Source organism: Diuraphis noxia, unplaced genomic scaffold (genome assembly GCF_037042655.1).
Source record: "Diuraphis noxia isolate RWA-SAM2 unplaced genomic scaffold, SU_Dnox_SAM2 contig0001, whole genome shotgun sequence".
Taxonomy (NCBI): Eukaryota; Metazoa; Arthropoda; class Insecta; order Hemiptera; family Aphididae; genus Diuraphis; species Diuraphis noxia.
This window is the reverse complement of record NW_028301711.1, coordinates 19,310,765-19,329,935: the sequence shown is the minus strand read 5'-3', so window position 1 is coordinate 19,329,935 and position 19,171 is coordinate 19,310,765. Positions and strand designations below refer to the sequence as shown.

The 19,171-nt window shown below is 27.7% G+C and overlaps 2 protein-coding genes, 1 long non-coding RNA gene and 1 pseudogene across 3 annotated transcripts; all 4 read right to left on the bottom strand.

Moving 5' to 3' along the window:
• Nucleotides 1–303: 303 nt before the first annotated feature.
• Nucleotides 304–1,461, bottom strand: LOC107171746 (zinc finger MYM-type protein 1-like). The gene has a single exon (XM_015522002.2). The coding sequence runs from the start codon at nt 1,459–1,461 to the stop codon at nt 304–306; it is 1,158 nt and encodes a 385-aa protein (XP_015377488.2).
• A 13-nt stretch (nt 1,462–1,474) lies between these two features.
• Nucleotides 1,475–2,807, bottom strand: LOC149060212 (zinc finger MYM-type protein 1-like). Its single transcript, XM_089228271.1, has 2 exons — nt 2,753–2,807; nt 1,475–2,427 (listed from the first exon to the last, which is right to left on the bottom strand). Exons 1-2 carry the CDS (start codon nt 2,805–2,807, stop codon nt 1,475–1,477), a joined length of 1,008 nt encoding a protein of 335 aa, XP_089084397.1.
• LOC107171745 (uncharacterized) lies at nt 2,801–3,323 on the bottom strand. The gene is made up of 3 exons (XR_016190266.1): nt 3,187–3,323; nt 3,031–3,108; nt 2,801–2,937 (listed from the first exon to the last, which is right to left on the bottom strand). It is a non-coding gene; the product is annotated as an uncharacterized LOC107171745 (long non-coding RNA).
• A 13,386-nt stretch (nt 3,324–16,709) lies between these two features.
• On the bottom strand, nt 16,710–17,789 carry LOC149060211 (uncharacterized; annotated as a pseudogene).
• Between the last annotated feature and the right edge of the window lie 1,382 nt (nt 17,790–19,171).

Here is a 19,171-nt window from a genome sequence, read left to right as displayed (position 1 = left end):
GGATATGACCCCCAAAATTCTCTATGAGTTTTATCATTATTAATTATTATATAATAATTCAGAATAAAAAACAATATTCCTTTTATTATTGATAAATAAAATAACAAGGCAATATAAAATTGTATTTTAAAATATAATTAATGTGTAATACTTTTACTACAAATATTTTTATAATCACAAATGGTCTTAATACTTAATTAAATACTTAATAGGTATATATTATAATTCTAAACGTCGTTTTGTTGGTATCATCACTTTAAATTCCTCGATAACTTCGTCATAATCAATATTTTTTGTCATCTGTTATTCTATGAATAGAAACATTAAAGCGTCAAGTCTTTCTTGAGTCATGGTACTGCGGAGTTTTGTTTTTACAATTGTCAGCTTAGAAAATGCACGTTCGCATGAACAAGTTGTTACCGGAATAGTGGTAAAAAGTACTATTACTTTATGGAAGTGAAGAAAAATACAAGTTCTATTATTTGAATTTAGAAAATCAATCCATTGATGAAGTGTTTTAGAAGTGGTTCCAGATGGTATATTAGGTATATTTTTAAGTAACATAATTTCAACTTGAATTTGCTCACTATCGATTCCAAATACATTATTCAAATACAATAAATATTCTTGAGATGGCTCAAGTTTTAATAAATTCGTAACAGCAAGTATAAGTTTTAATGTTTCCTGATAAAAACGATCATTCAAACCATTTAACAAGTCATCTAAAACAACATTAAAACTCGTAACTTTCATCTCTTCTTCTTTCGTACATGCAAAATATTGATTTTCCGATTGATCAATTTTTGAAGAGATTTTTCTTTTTTTTACTTGAGGAATGTTCACTCCAGTTTCTGTACAACACTCAACTGTATCATTATAAATTTTTTTAAATAAGTTATCATCTGATCTTAATTGAGATATGCTCAGTTTTAGTGATTTGATCATATTTAAAGAATTTAATAGATCTAAATCCTCAGCTTGGAGACATGAATTAACTTTAACAATGAGTAATAAAAGAGGATGTAGCATATTTAGTGCAAAAATGAATTCAAATGTTTGCAATTGCATCAGTAAACCTCTTGACTTTGATCTGACATCTGGAATTTTAGTCGTGTCGCAGATATTTTGGATTGCAGAGATAATGGCCAAATAATTATTTTTTACTGCGGCGACAGCTTCAAATCGACTCGCCCATCGAGTTGTAGAAATAGATTCTAAAGTTTTAAGAGTTAAATTTATTTCTTTGGCTACTTTTTCTAATGTAGCGTGTCGAATACAACTACCTTCTATAAATGAGTACAAAAATTGTATTGTACCAAAGAAATCAAAAACTATTCGATTCTTTCGGCCAATCGAATCTACCAATACTAAGTTTAGGCAATGTGCATGACAATGAACATAGAATATTTTAGAATTTATTTCTTTGCATTTGGATTGGACACCGTTAGAGCATCCCGCCATAGTAGCGGCTCCATCAAAGCACACAGCCCCTACATCCAACCAGCTGAGACCCAATTGTTTCTCTACAATGGAAGTTAGAGAATAAAAAAAAAGACTGCGAATCTACTGCTGTTAGGCGCATCATGCAAACAAAATACTCAACTGGTGAATTGATTATATCATCGTAATATCTAACAATAACTGACATCTGTTCGTGATGGCCACAGTCACTAGTTTCATCAGCCATGATTGATATTTTTTTGTTTTTTAGAGAAGATACAAGTTTTCTTTTAAGAACAGAATGAATAGATAAGATCAAATCGTTTTGAATTAAATTACCAATATAAGTTGCATTTTTGGGGCCTTCATCAAAATGTTTTTTTAATGTCGGGTCATACTTCTTAAGCAGCCAGGCAAGCTCCAAAAACATTCCTCTTTTATCACTCTTTAGATTTTCATTGTGCCCTCTGAATGGCTTTCCAGTTTTTGCTAAGAGTATAGTTATATCAATTAACCTTTGCATTATACTTCTATAATTCAATCTGTCACTTTCTCTTTTACTCAGTACTAGCTCTTTAGCTTCATCTAAAACAACATCAATAGATTTTTTATGGAAATTTGATAATGATTCAGTGCTATAGAAATGTGATTTTGTTTTCTGATGTTTTTTAAAAGATGTAGTACTAGTACTCCAAGTTTTGAATCCCCTGGTAGTAAATGCTTCATCTGATTGACCTATGTTCAAACTATTTGACTTAAACACCCTACTTGGAAAACAGTAAGCAGAGTCACTAGTAGGGCTATATTCTAACCAAGGAAATTCTTCATAATATTGTTGGTGGAAAGAACGGTTTTTAATTCCAAAGGTTGTTCTTGGAAAAATTTGTAATTTAGGTTGGAATGGACCACGGTTCACTCTTTCTTTAAATTCAAGGCGATTATTAGGTAAATTTGTAACAGGATCATCATGGTGTGGCAAATTGTATACTGAAATGTATACATAGATAATGTATAATTTAAATTAGGTATCAAATAAATTGAATACAAATGGTTTATCTAAACTCTCAACTACTAGGTAAAGCTATAATATATAATTAAACTCAAAAATGCACGCAACAGCAAATCAAAAACATAAATAATTTGTACCTCACTTACTTTATTTAGGCATATTTATAGATGAGTGGAATATAAAGTTTTAATAGGTTGATATTTTAGGAAACAAAAAAGTAGTGGTCAGTTTTTGGTTATTTATTTATTTATTTATAAAAACACGGTTGTAAATATAAAAGATAGATTACATTTAATTAATAACACAATACATAAACAGCTAACACAAAATGTTGAATAACCATAAATATCACAGGCATTTATTGTAAAATTATTTTTTCTTTAGACATTTTTATAAAAAGTAATATTTTATTATACCTGATTGCTCATTGATAGACACTGGCATGGGACATTCTGGCTCTTGCTGTAATGCTTTAACATTGGTCGATTCTAAAAAAAAAATAATTGAAATTGTAGACAACAAATAATATGCTGTTATTCAAATATAAATATATGTTAGAATAATGTATCATGTATGTATACTTGATTGCTCATTAGTAGGCATTGACGTGGAGGTGGAACATTCTGGATCCTGCTGGAATACGTTAATATCGGTCGATCCTAAAATAATAATTATGTTTCTAAAACAATTTCAACAGCTATGATGAATTACTTAATTAAAATAGGTAATTTACTTACCATTATTGGAATTAGCATTTGTAGATTTTTTAAAGAAATCTAAAATTGTTTTATTACTCATTTTTTTGTTTTCTTTGTATCAAAATTCACAAAATAAATACTCATTAGATATTACACAATACACAATAAACGTGAAGAGTCCGCTGTTCGCACGTGTTTCATTATTTATCAAATGGTACAAATGTTATCATAATTCTATCATAAATGGTGGAGAATCTGTCATTTATCATTATATCGTAAATATAATAATGTACAAAAACTACACTAACAATTAGTACCACGTATGGATGAAATACTTATATTATCAATGCGACAATGCCCAATGATAACAAGGGAAGCATTATCAATAATTGTAATAGATATTAAAAGTCCGCATGATGAAAATCAAAAAATTTAATATGAAATCAGAATATAAGAAAAAAAGTATATATTATGTACCACAATTTATAATGTAAGTTAGATCAAATTTCGCAGGTCATACCTGTGCATGACAGGCAAGACCCGTAGACACGCCTATGTATACTCGTATATGTAATATTAAACTTAAGTCTAAACAAATATTAGTAAGGTTGAAGTAGTTAATATATTTGTTTAAAAATCATGTACGTATTAATAATTTTAATCTAAACACAGGGTTTATCTTGAAAATAATCTACCAAATTATTATTAAATTATAATGTAATCGATTTCACTATTTCAGTCAATTACTGTGGTTATAATATAAAGATAAGATTACAAAAACCGTTTATATTTAATAATATTGTACCTTTTGCTGTCATTCAACAAATTGTGTTCACTATTCACTGTTTGCCTGCAGATAAGTTTAATTTGTAGTTTTTTACTTTATGTTTCATCGTCTTGTACACTGTTGTTAATATTTTACGTTTAATAATATCTTATAATATATGTTTACGAGAGAAAATTTATTTAATTAACAACTATTCAAATAAAATATCAGGAAGTAAATTACCGTCTAATTTAGAAGTATTGAAGACTTTGTTTTTTAATTTAAGAGTCGTAAAATTAAATCTTCGTGAAAGTGCTAGATTAATTATTCGAGAAGTGTTTGTTTTTTGGTAAAAAGCCCGTATTCCAGTACGATTAGAAAAACACTGTATATCTAAAGTTGAATCTTTATACGATGAGTGGAGAACACTTCAAAAGCATGCCACAAGAAATACAGAAAGTCATAAGGAACACGAAAAACTGTTTATTTCAACATTTAATGATTTATTTGATGTAGCCCATGCTGATGCTCTACAAATTATGAAAATCGCAACAGATAGACTATTTTTAATAAATCAACGAAAAAAAGGACGTATAGGATTTATGTATGGCATTGATTATACAAATATGCGAAAAGAGCAAATTTCTATGGAAAGAAAAAATAAAACACTTGTAACAGAAAAGCGAAGTACCCAATCTGATGGTAATTGTAAATGTTAATTTATGTTTTTATATATTTGCATGGGCGTTCTCACGGGGGGGGGGGGATATGGGGGATAGATCCCCCCCCCAAGGATCTTTATTTTCTTACATTTAAATAATACACGTTTAGTCTACTTTTGATATTATATGTTTGTGAATTTTGACAAGTTATTATTATTTTTTTATTTTTTTGATATGGCAGTCAAAGTTAAGGAAAATGATAAATTTCCTAAAACGGCTATAGATGCATTACGTTTATGTAATTTTGAAATTTTCCCTAACATCTACCAACTTTTAAAAATATTATGCACCTTGCCGGTCTCTACCTCGACTCCAGAAAGAACATTCTCATGTTTGAAAAGACTTAAGACCTATCTGAGAAACACAATGACTGAAGTAAATAGAAAATTTATTATAACCATATTTAATCATTTTTGTTATATTATGATTATATTTTCTAGGACCGTCTTAATGGACTAACGTTGTTGGCCATTCATAAAGATGTGCCTGATGATTCAGAAAAAGTTCTTGACATTATGTCTGAAAAATAGAGAAAAATCGATATTTTAATTTGAATTTAACATAAAATTAATAATCAAAATATATTATTTAAACTGATTTATAAAATTGTTTTATATTTTAAATAAAAAGTAAAATAAAATATCCTATAAATATCCTATAAACTGACCAGTTACAGAAGTAGTTAGTAGTGTGAAACGGTAAAGAGAATGGATAGAGATCATGGACTGAAAGTTGAAAGTTGAAAGTATTGTGTTTTGAAATGTTTGGTAAATTATTATGGTTTTAAAATGATTATTAAAGTATGAATGTTGAAAAGCTTGGTTTTTGGTTGCATCATTTTACACAATTTGTAAATATTATTACTACGGGGGGTGTGTGGGGCAGAGCCCCCCACTATTAAATTCAAGTAAATTTTCAGACCCCCCCCCCCATAGAAAAATCCTGAGAACGCCACTGTATATTTGGTTCAATAAATGGAATTTTTTTTTTTTTTCTTAGACAATTTAATGGAAATAGACGAAATATCAAGTGACTTAGAGATAGACGACTTTTCTAGTCACTCGGAGATTGACGAATCTTTTAGTTCCGTAGAAATAGATGTTGGACCTTCATCATCAAAACGATTAAGAGGACAGAAGAACATAATTACTACTAAATTAGTTTGTGCACTAGACAACTATGAAGTAAGTAATAGGGGGGCAATTCATATCATTATGGCAGTGGTAGAAGCTCTAGAAAAAAATGTGGAGGACTTTGTTATTAATAGGACATCAATTCAACGTTGTCGACAGATTTTGCGTAAGGAGAGAGCGAGTATAATAAAAGATAAATTTCAAGAAAGTGATCTTAAAGCTGTTGTATTACACTGGGACGGCAAGCTTCTTCCTAATTTGGTTGGAAAAGATATTATTGATAGGCTAGCCATTGTAATTTCAAGTGGTGATACAGAAAATTTTTTAAGTATTCCAGTTTTACAAAAAGCAACGGCAAATAAACAGGCAGAAGTTATTTACAAAACTTTAATTGAATGGAATATACAAAATTTGGTTAAAGCTCTGTCGTTTGATACAACTGCAGTTAATAGTGGTCGATTGGGTGGTACTTGTGTATTATTAGAAAGGCTTTTAGGAAAAAAATTATTTTATTTGCCATGCAGACATCATATTTATGAAATAATTTAACGAAGCGTTTTGGAAGAAAAATTAAATAAACCATCAGCTAAAGAAGTATCTATTTTCAATAGATTCCAGCTCTCGTGGAATAAAATAAACAAGGACAATTTTTCTCCAGGTATTTCGGACAAACAAATTAAAGAAATTATTAATCCACATTCAACAAGAGTCTTAGAGTTTGTAAAAGAACATTTGAAAATTGTACAACCTCGAAACGATTACAAGGAGTTACTCGAGTTAACAATGATTTTTCTTGGCGCTAAACCAAATAATACGACTTTTTTCCATACTCCCCGTGCAACTCACCATGCAAGATGGATGGCAAAAGCTATTTATTCTCTTAAAATATACATGTTTCGTAATGAATTTGAATTAAGTAGTTTTGAAAAAACGGACTTTGTGATATTTGTATATTTGTAGTTACAATTTATATTGAAGCATGGTTTAAAGCACCTACTGCTGCAGCTGCACCATATCAAGATTTACTTTTTATACAAAACTTGTACAACTATAGTTCAATTGATAATAATATATCTAGAGTAGCAATGAATAAATTTCGAAATCATTTGTGGTATCTAACACCTGAAGCAGTTGCATTGGCATTTTTCGATAAAAGTATTTCTATTGAATCAAAAAGAAAAATGATCGTTAAACTAAATTATAAAACAGATTCAAACGAGAATATCAAACGATTAAATTTAAAAGAATCAGAAATTTCAGAATTTGTGAAAAATGAAATAGAGTTTTTCGTCTCAAGTGAAACTTTAGATTTTTTCAAAATATTTAACTTGGATACAGAGTTTCTTTTAAATGACCCAGCAGATTGGAGTGAAAACTTATATTTTCAAAATGCATTGCAAATGGTTTCTAAACTGAAAATTGTCAATGATATGGCGGAGAGGGGAATAAAATTGATTGAAGACTACAATTCAATACTCACCACCAATGAGGAACAAAAACAGTTTGTGTTACAAGTTGTAAGTGATTACAGAAAAATATTTCCTGACTGCAAAAAGGAAACATGAAAAAAAAAAAATTAAAAAAAAAAAGTTTTTACTTATTTTTTGCTTAAAATTGTAACTGTGCCAGTAATAAATTATGTTATAATGAAAAAGTGACATTTTTGAAATCGTCATAAAATGTAGGGTAAACTTCACTACTTATATCAATTAATATTTTATGTTCTTTGGTTGAAAAAAAAAATATAACCTAATGTCAGTGATTTTTGTAAGAAATTACAAAACTACTGAACTTCAAGTTCCCGGGGGCACGGCTAAAAACTGAACAATTGATTTCAAAGTTTGCAGTTAATATTAAATTGGACATTTACAAAAAACAGGTGGGTGCCACAAAAAAAATTTAAATATTTATTTTTAAGGGCCACCCTAGGGTAGACATTATAGACACTCATTTTTATTTTGAAGTGAATGTCTGAAAATATAGTTGGCGCCCTATAAATATATTTTTTTCCCAACTCTTAAAGGTAGCCAGTATGGGCCTGAATAACACTGCAAATCCATCATTATTTTCATTTACACTTTCTGTTTTAAAGCATCATCTTTAACTTTTCTGTCTGATTATTCAGAGTTTACACTGGTCATCTAATGCACTTCTAGGTATTTTCTCAATGCAACTTTTCGTGAAAATACTATGTTGCACAAACCACAAATATAACCAGTATCTTCATTTCTGAACAAAATAAAATAAATTAACTTTTTAACATCATGTTTATTATAATTAATAAAGAAATAAGACTAAAAGAACTATTACATTTCAGTTGATTAATAGTTACCTTTGTTTGATAATCCATTGTAATTGGTCAAATGCTGAGCAACTGCTTCTTTAAACAACACTGTTTACATACTCGTTTTTCACACCTATTAAGTACTAATTGCGATGAGTGTTCTATCATGTCTTACTATAGAACAAGTGCAATATAGTTTCTTTTTTGGTTCGGTGATCCAGTCCATTTTTCTTTGTGACTAGACTTACAGTTAACAAATGGATTTTTCAAAATCTTTATAGTATATGAATTCTGTTAACAAAGTTAAATTTAAAAGTATTAGGAATAAAATAATAAATTAAAAACCATATTTGTATATAAACGTCAAAAAATACAAAACACTCGTTACATGAAATGAATTATGTACTTACGTGGAACGCATTGTATAAGATCAACCAACAAAAGTATGCACTTAGCATTGAAATCCGAGCCCTACTAATTATAATTTGAGCTCTATGTATACAGCTTGCTCCTGGAGTGTCAGAACAACCAATACATAAGTTGAAATTAATAAAACAGTTTCCTGTTTGAAGAGCGGTCAATAAGGTTGATAACTATTACGTTAGATACGCTAAAAATAAATGCAATTTATTATAACATTAAATCTTAATAACATTTTAAAAATAAATTATACCTTTGGGATTTTGTTGGTTCATCATCAAAATCAAGTACTGTTTTATATTTAAATTCACTGTTATAAATTATTTAATTTTTTATCACTTCAATCTTTTCAAGTTAATCCTTGCGGTCTTTTTCTTTTCTGGTGTAACTGTGTAAGATGATGAATGCCAACACAATTTAGGCTCATCTGTCCTATTAACATAAAAATATGATTATTTTATCTTTAAACCAAAACGAGGGGTAAACACCTTAAGGTAATCGGTGTACAAAGAGCTAGTAATCATAGGTAATCATGAGTAATCAGAGGCATTCATAGGTAATCATAGGTATTCATAGGTAATCATAGGTATTCATAGGTATTCATAAGTAATCAATGGTAATCATGGGTAATCTTAAGTAATCATCATGAGTAATTTATTATAAAAAATTTAATTTTATAGTTAATTAATTCACCATAATGATTATTCATAGTTTAATTATTTCAATCATTGGTGATGATAAAGTTATGTTGGATAAACTGCGCTGCTTAATGTTTGCGTTATCATCATTATACACGTTTCTATCATTGCGTTATCTTGGTTTTTAATTTTTATTATGATTATTATCGAACGTATTAGTAACAAGAGTTACCAGTAAGCTTACCACATACCCGAACCCGAGCACATACCTATTAATACATTAGTAGGCAGTTGTTTTTGTCGCTTTGAATAATAGTACTTGGCCTTGCCCACTTTATAGTGTGGCGACTGTGACGGCAATTTCATTTTTATATTTAGTTGCTACTTGCGATCGGTTGTGTTAAATTAGCGGTGTGGTTAAATTAGATACTTTTAATACGTTTAGTGATGAACAATTAAACAATAAGAATTATGGATTCATTAGATTCAAGTGATCCGTTCATTGAAGCGGAAACTTATTTAAAAGTATCGCTCCCTTCAGCTATGAAAAAGATTTTTATCATGAATGGATATGATAATTCACTTACTATTGGCAATATCAATGATGAAGACATAAAAAAAACTGAAATTTTTGCTAGGGATACTCTTCATGAAGTGATTGATGAACATGAACAAGGTTTTTACTACGGAATTTTTAAAAACAATATTCCGAAATTTAAATTTCTCGACGGTCACAAGAATCAATTATACATGATAATTGAATTTTATAAATTACAAAGTAAAAAACGAAAACCGTTAACAATGTTTGAAAATCCTTTTGAACGTAAAAGTAAGAAAAAATTACCAACGAAAAATACAAATACAGATTTGGAACAGTCTACTATTGGATTAAATACTGAGCAAAGGATGCACATATTTAATGTTGATCTTGCAGAAGAAAAAAAAACAATTATCAGAAATATTACTGAATGGATAAAACTAAAATGTAAAAACACTGAAGTTAATCAAGAAATAGCAGAAAAAATGATTTCCTGTCAATCGATATCTGTTTCATTATTGAGTAATAAAGATGAAAGTCAAATACATGAAGAGTGTGGTAATAATATGCAAGCTATAATTACATGTTTTTGTGAGAGTAGAACAAAAGTGGTTAAAATTCTTTTAAAAGGAAAAAGCAATACAAAATGGATTTTAAGCAATTACTATCGTCATTTAAATACTCATTTAGACTCTAAAGTACAAAATAGTATGTTAAAAAAAATGCAACATAACAATTCATTAAAAAAGTACTTTTTACCTGTTCATCAAACTATAAATAAGGTTGTGAATACAACACTTGAGACTCCTATAATACAATCAACATCAAAAGATACATCCGAGGAAATATCTGAAAAAATAATATCTGATCCAAATTCTGTGAATGAATTTGTAACAGTGGAGAATCACAAATGGAAAAATCCTAAGTATAGTCGGACAGAAAGAAATAAGCGAGCAAGAGAAAAAAGTTTGACAAAAGATACAGGAAGACAATTATTAATCACTAACTTTTATGAATTAATAAATGATATATGTGATTATATAGAACAAAACAAATTAATTTCAGATCTTATTGTAGATCAACCAAATTTGGAGTCAACAAATGTTGAAAAAATGATGGCAACTAGTCCTAGTTCTTTTTTAAATGCCTTGTGCCAAGCTTCGTTAAATAACTCTAAAAACAATAAATCAAGCAATCGATACACTCATCAAATAAAACAGTTTTATGTATATCTATACTTTGTCGGTGGACGATTATTATACGAAACTCTTCAAGGAAATTTAAAAAATTCCCTTCCCACAATATCATCATTATATAAATTTATATCAACTAAAAAAGATATTATAATTGAAGGAGAATATCGCATTGAACAACTAAAGAAATACCTTACTTCCAGAAATTTACCTCTATGTGTATGGATTAGTGAAGATGGAACCCGAATAACTGGAAAAATTAAGTATGATTCACTTAGCAACAAAATAATTGGTTTTGTAATGCCATTTGAAAATGGAGCTGCTAAAATTGGTGCATTTGAAGCTACGTCAGCTGTTGAAATAGTGGATTATTTTAAAAATAATTATAAATCGGATTATGCTTATATAATTATGGCTCAACCTCTTGATGAAAAAGCACCTCCATTTTGCCTGAGTATTTTTGGTACAGACAATAGATTTACTTATACTGATGTAATCTCAAGATGGAATATAATTAATGAAATGGCATTAAAAGCTGGTATACAAATTCTAGGATATTCATCCGATGGAGATACTAGATTATTAAAGTCAATGCAAATTGAAGCAAATAAAAAAGATACTCTACCTATAATAAGTTATGTTCAAGATACAGTTCATATTTGTACCAAGCTACGGACTGGACTTTTAAAGCCTAATGTCATTCTTCCCATTGGAAACTATGAGATATCTGTATCTCATTTACAACAATTAACTGAAACAATCTCAAAAGATAAACACCTACTCACTATGACGGATCTTAGCCCAGATGACAAGATGAATTTTCTTTCAGCCAAAAAAATTTGCTCAGAAAAAGTTACTGATCTTTTAATGACAATTCCAGAAAATAAAGGAACAGTAGAATTTTTAAAAATGATGAATAATGTATTGACATCATATTTAGATAAAAATATCAGTATTCAAGAAAGAATATACCGTATTTGGTATTCAGTATATTTCTTAAGAATTTGGAGGAGCTTTATACTTAAGAACAAACAATATACATTAAAAGAAAATTCTATTACTCCTAATGCATATGCTTGTATCGAGCTGAATGCTGTAGCATTAGTTCAATTAGTAAAACAATTCAAAAATAGTAATGGTAATTTGAAACCAAATATGTTCCTTCCATGGCATTTCAGTAGTCAAGCTTGTGAACAGTTATTCAGGACATTTCGATCCATGACGTCTACGTATTCTACTGTTGTAAACTTTAGTTTAAAAGACATATTACAAAGGCTTACTCGAATAGAAGTACTAAATTGTATACAAAATGATCTTCGAAATCAAAACATAGAAACAGAAACTTTCAATTTCCCAAGACTTGAAAAACACAATAGAAATTTTATATACCCTAACACAGTTGATGACCATTCGTTTAATTCTGAATTAAACAATATCGAAGAGATAAACATTGACCAATGGATGTTAACAAGTTTGAATGATGCAAAAGACGTTGCTATTAATTTAGGTGAGTTTAGCAAATATTAATATTTTTAAAAGTTCTTCTTTAACACATTTACAATATTGTAACAGTTTATTTATTACTTTTTATATTACAGGTATTATAGTAGATGAAGATTCGTGGTTATTACCAAAATATTTACTGAACTATACCAATCAAGATACCAATCTAATAGATGAAGTTAACAAATCAAACAAAAAGAAAAATATAATTGAAACTGAACAGCATAACATTGAGTCTGAATCCACTATGTTACAATTAATAACTGAAGTGCCTGATGATGTTTGTATTGATCTATGTGATATTTCTAAATTTGGTAATTTTGGCGAAGGTCTCTTAACATAAAAGATTTTTCAAAAAGTTCACAATATTTAAAAATTATATCACAAAATGAAAAGCCAAATGACAATGTTAAGACAGAATTTGTTTGTGTAACAATTAATAACAAAGATTTAGTGATTAAAAAATCAAGTTTGTGTTGGCTATTAGATAACAAGTATAGACGAATTAGTAATGACCGTCTAAGACGGTTCATGAATAATAGCAAACAAAATACTATATTATCAAAGAATACTATTAAACCAACTCATGTGCAAAAAAGTAAAGACATAAAAAAAAAATTATAATAGAAAATGATAGTTCATCAGAAGATATTGATGACCCTTCAAATATGACATTTTGTGATGATAAATTATCTGATTTCAATACTGATGACAGTATACAAGATGAAGTTGAATACCAGACACCATTGGGCAAACATAAAACCGGGTACATATTTATTAGTACAATTTGTCGGAAGTGCATCTTTAAGTTGTCGTAAAAAATCAAGGTTCTCTTATGTATGCTGTGTGACTAGAACTGATGATGATGATGGTGAGATAATTGTTCAAGGTATGAAAAAAGAAAAAATATCAGGAGTACATGGAAAAAGTCAGTTTAGTATGAAAGATAATGATATTTCAAACATAAATCTTGAAATGGTAATAGCTATACTTCCAGAGCCCACATTATTTCATAAATCAAGAAAACTAATATATGAATTTCCAGGGTTTGTAAGTGTTGATGAAATGTAATAATTTCTTTACTGTACTGTTATTCTTTAATATTAACTTATTTTTTATAAACTAATGAAAGTTTATTTATATTTTATTTATTTATACTTGGTGTTCAAAATGGAATTGAAAGTCTGATATGTTAATGTACCTAGTCTTGGTCGAAGAACTGTTGTTAACTTTAATAATTTAAGATATAATTTTAAATACATACCATTAAAATGTTATTATATATATTATAAACTATAAATTAATAATTTTTAATTATTTACAAAGAATTTGTATTATTATTTTTATTTAAAATTGGAAGTCTGGTTATTTTTTAATAATTAATCATTTTAAAGTGTGTAAATTTTATATTGTTATGATTGCAATATACAATAATTTGTATTATTTTTTTATTTAACTATCTGTAACATCCAGTCTTTAAGTTTTTATTTTTTAAATTTTATATATTATTTATTTGTTTTATTTGTTTGATATAACCAGCTGTAAGATCCAGTCTTTAAGTTTTAATTTTTTTAATTTCATATATAACTAATTTTCAAAAATTATTTCCTCGATTATTTCAGAAGTGTTTTACTACATTATTATTATAAGAGCAATATTGTTAGATTCAATCGTACCTATTCAATTAATAACTAACATTTTTTTTTTTTTTTTAATAATAATTATGATGTATATCTAAGAAATGCGATCAACTCAATTATAAGTAATACATTAAATAATAAACCAAATAACGAGCAAAGGATTACTTCATTTTCAATTACCTATCATCATTAGTATCTTTTTTGATCAATGTTTATTGTATAACTAATTAATTAAAATAAAAACTGAAAAAATAATAAGCCCAGGATAAAATGTCATACTCGATGTTACATTAATTTAAGATCAATAATGATAAAATTCTAGTACTAATTCTAGACTCTTATTTTTTAGTTAATCAACTATAAGAATATTTTGCAATTAACTAAATAATTGATTAATTAGGTATTTTTTATATTTAGTAATCATGGTTAATCTTTGGCAATCATGGGTAATCTTTGGAAATCATGGGTAATCTTTGGAAATCATGGATAATCATGGGTAATCACTGGTATTTATGGGTAATCTTTGAAAATCAAGGGTAATCATTGAAATCAGTAATCTGGTGTACACAATTTCTGTCAGGTGTTTACCCCTCGAACCAAAATTTTGTAAAGTTAAATTATGAAAAATACAATGACATTTCAAGCAATCCTATTCTTCATTTAATACCCATAGGCTATATACATTAAACATAATATATAATTACCAAAAGTAATTGTCCCATTTCGATAATTACATGATATGCAAAGGCTTATAAGCAGAATCCAATTATCCAAATATTATGTTAGAATGAAGCGAATTGGTAACAATACTATAACTAATTATTATATTGTGTATATAATAAAAATATGTTGAAGCTGAATGATTTAACATTAATGATGCATTTAGTAGTAAAATAGATGAGTTATCATATCATAATAAAATTATATTTGTTATAATTAATAATTGATGTTGGACACAACATTTGGCAGGCATACTTTTATTGGCAAAATTAATTCAAGAATTTTTACAGTACATTTAAGTTATAATTGTCCAGTATATACAAATTAAATTTATTTCATTATGATTTTTTCAATACTTTAACTACAAAATAAAATTATTTTAACGAAAATGTGAGAAAGCTAACTTATTAATTTTATCCAATTTCTTCTTGTTTTAGTCCTGTTGGAAAGCGATAAAAGCCACAAGAGCTATTTTCCGTGTAATAAGAACAACCATATTCACAGCATGAACCCATATTTAATGAATAATATCTGTATTTAATGCAAAAATACTATTAATTTTATAATTTATAAACAATTTTAGTATACACGATTAAACGGTGAGCAATTTAGTTGACAAGCAATAAGCATAATAAAAATAATTTCGAAAGCAGTTTCGAATTATATAAGCATAGAGCACACAAACCTTTTGAATTTATAAAATTAAACGATTCAGCTTAAAAACGCGTAAATATAACTAAAATATTAATATTAAGTGACGTTATAACATTTAAAGGCCTAAATTATTATATATTATTTTAAACATTGTAAAATAAAATACCATTTGCTTATTTTGTTTTATACAGATATAATATTATTGCCCGGTTGCACAAACGATCAATAAAATCAGTTCAATAAACTGTGATAACGGTTCAATAAACAGTCGGATAAATAACTTTATTGGTTCCTTAAAGTGTTGGACTGTTGCACAGAAAATCCTTTAACATTTTGATGGTTAGTACTCTAACCATAGTTTAGATACCATAGTTACAAAAAATTATCATTCCATCATATATTTTTAATGTTATCAGTGTTAATTGTTATCTGTTTTATACTTTTATAATAATTAGAGTGCCTTGATAGAGAGAGTGTGGCCATACGAACTGATAAGATTAGATAAGAGATTAGGCCGCCATTAGTTGGCTAAACAGACGTATCAGTCACTTCAGACTTCTTGTTTTTAATTTATTGTTTAAATTTTTTACCCAGTTTTACTCGCTTTTTAAACACAGTACACACAATATTTATATCAATAATATAAATTTTCTTTACCATATTGTGAAATAAAATATTTTTTCTCAAAATATTAACTCATTGTATTTATGAGTGCCTTAATATATTGATAATTGATGGATTGTCTTTAAGACAATCTAGCAGTTTTTTTTCTTGCTGTTCACATCTAAAAGTAAAAGTGATACATTAGAACAAGAACTATTTATCTGTATACATTATAAATAAAATAATAAATAAGCATAATAACTATACTACATCATAGTTTTAGCTTGAAAGCATGATAAATTAGTCAGACTATAATCTTTGGAAAATATTAATGTTTTAATCACAGTTATCTACATTAGAGGATAACCATCATAGTTTGAAGCAAATGAAGCATACTTATAAAAAACAAACTGCAATATTGAAAATTATGTGATAAAAGCAAATACAAGATGTATCATTATTAAAAGTAAGTGTAATAAATATTATGTAGGTAGGTACATTATAAATATCAGAAATGAGTAAAAAACATTACATTTCAATAATTAATATTATAACTTTCATAAATATAACATAAACATAGGTATTAAAAAATTTAGGGCAAAATATATAACAGTTTTAACGTAACAATATAAAAAATCAGATGGAATAGTAGTTGTAATAATAGTATAACATACATAACAAAGAAAACAATATTGACAATTTTATAAATATTATCATAAAAATGCAAAAAAAACAATTAAATTTAAATTTAAGTATGACATGCAATAGATTTGCTACCATATTTATTTATAAGCTTGCTATTTTTCTTTCCTGCAATTTTCAAGCGAAAAACTACAAACCTACTCATTATAATATTCTTCAGGTTATGACAATCTGGAATGTGTTGAATTTCAATTTTTTTCATTTGTTCAATAAGAAATGATTTTATGTTACAATTTTCATTTTTAATAACACAATAATATTTTCTGAAAATATTTTCCATTGCCAAAAAATAATTAAATGTAATTTCATTACAAAAAAACAAGCAGCCTTTTTTGTATCTTTTAAGCTTAGATAACTTAGAAAAAGAAGCGTTTATGCTATTTTTAGAACCTACTGAGCTCAAGCAATCACTGCAAACTTTATTTCTTTTTTTAATACTAGATATTAAATAGCCACATACATTGTATAGAGAATTCAACTCACCATTACATAAATTCATGTCATGTTCACTAACTTCTGGTGGCAACTGAATGTTTATTAACTGGTATGGTGGAGGTTCACTTGGTTCAGTGTTTAATGTGTCCTAAAATCCTGATAAAAATGTTCTATCGTCTTCTTCATAGCTTCCTGTTGATACTTCTCGTAAATACTGAGATACAGATAACAATTTAAAATTATTTTTTATTTGTAATGCATTAGGCACTACGTTTTTTGTCCTCAATACACTAAAAAGATTTTCTAGACAATCTTGTGTAAATCTAGAAGTAAGCAGAAATTTAAATCCTTTATCAAACAAATAGATTTTTTGAATATCTAAAATTGAAGTTGTCGCTAGTATGGAACCAGTTTGAGAAGGCTTCCATGTCCTTTTATTGCCTACTTCTAGATCTTTCATAACATCTATAAAACTATTTAAAAATTGTATGGTGTTTTCATATATATCTGGTTTCAATTTGCTTAAAGCTAATATTGGATGTCTAGAGGTCATTAAAGAAAACCATTTATCTATTATGTTAATAAACCAAGCAGTTGTAAGATATTCAGGCTTATGTAATTCTTCAGACAAGAATTGTAGGGCAGTATATACATCATGATTTATAACATTAGTTGATTTTCCAACCTTCATTTTTTGATAGTGGTTTGGCATTAAATCTAATTCAGATAATTTAGGAACTAATACAAAATCTAATTTTTCTTGATATTTAATTACATCTTCAATGTGGCTTGAACAAATTATATTTGTTGGAAGATTATAAAATTGCTGGATTTTATTGCTAATAAATAATAGTTTATTTGACATTAGCATGTTCTTTATATTCTTAAAAATATGAGGAACATCTGGAATCACAAACAATTTCCTATTAGCATCAAGGGGATGAGATAAAAAGTTTGACACTTTACAGTGTCGCCCAGCAGTTATATTCCATTTCTTCCATAAACCTCGGTTACTTGAGCCCATATCCGATATAAGAGCTATAACATTCAATCCTAGAGACTCGGTTTTGGAAATTATATCAATTACAATATCATGATAAACATCACCATTAACAGACTTCCCTGTAAAAAAATATGCTACTGTTTGTTTCCATCTTGTACTTATACCACCTAGCATAAAAACCAAAACACTTGTGCCTGTTCCTTCATGATTGGGTAAATTTATTTTGCCTATGTTTTTATTTGAAGATACATCAAATAAATTAGCTGGAGTTATAGCCATTTCGTCCATAATTAAAACAATCTTTTTCATGATCACTTTTGAATGTTTGAATTTTTACTTCCAGAAATTTAAAAACTTCATCCAATATTCCAGGTTCAAACTTTAAATTTTGAAGTCTTCGTCGCAGTGTTCTCAATGATGGTAACGGTGTTTTTTGCTTGATTAATTCTTCATATCCATTGTTCCCACAGCTAAATTTAAGTTTTAAGGCCTTTGTTATTGTTGAGTTTGACCACTTCATAAATTTTGTTGACCGCCTATTTAATGCTTGAATTTGATCAGTGTTGAAAATGAAATTAAGGTTTAATGTGTTATTTTCTAAGTTTTTTAATTTTTTGGTCATAAACTGAAGCCGATTTTTCAACGAATTTACCTTAGCATTTGATGTTTTATAATGCCGTTCATATTCAATCATTTTTTTAAACATACTTTCATAATTAATCTTACATTGGTTTGATTGATCGCTATTTATTATATTGATGTTATTAGAAGTTGACTGATTTTGTAATTCTAATGAATTTTCTTCTGAGTCATTCTTCTTCAAAGGAGATTTTATTTTTCTCTCTGTTGGTGATTTTCTCTTTGATACTTCTTTTGTAAAAAAAAATTTGGTTGGTACAGCATCACATCTTAAACGTCTACTACCATCTTCTCTTGTTTTTTCCCACATTTGATCCTCAAAATGAACCTTAATCCATTGATTAATTCAACATGAAATAATTAATCAGTACACAACTTAATTTATAAGAAATTTGATAAATACATATAATTTGCTAAGAGAGAAATTATGT

What these genes read in the sequence shown, in the direction of transcription:
- LOC149060212 (XM_089228271.1), bottom strand. Translation starts at nt 2,807, where the DNA reads ATGCCTGTGATATTTATGGTTATTCAACATTTTGTGTTAGCTGTTTAT. An exon ending in GTTAGCTGTTTATGTATTGT is followed by an intron (nt 2,428 to 2,752) that starts GTTATTAATTAA and finishes TATACATTTCAG; the next exon opens with TATACAATTTGCCACACCAT.
- LOC107171746 (XM_015522002.2), bottom strand. Translation starts at nt 1,461, where the DNA reads ATGGCGGGATGCTCTAACGGTGTCCAATCCAAATGCAAAGAAATAAAT.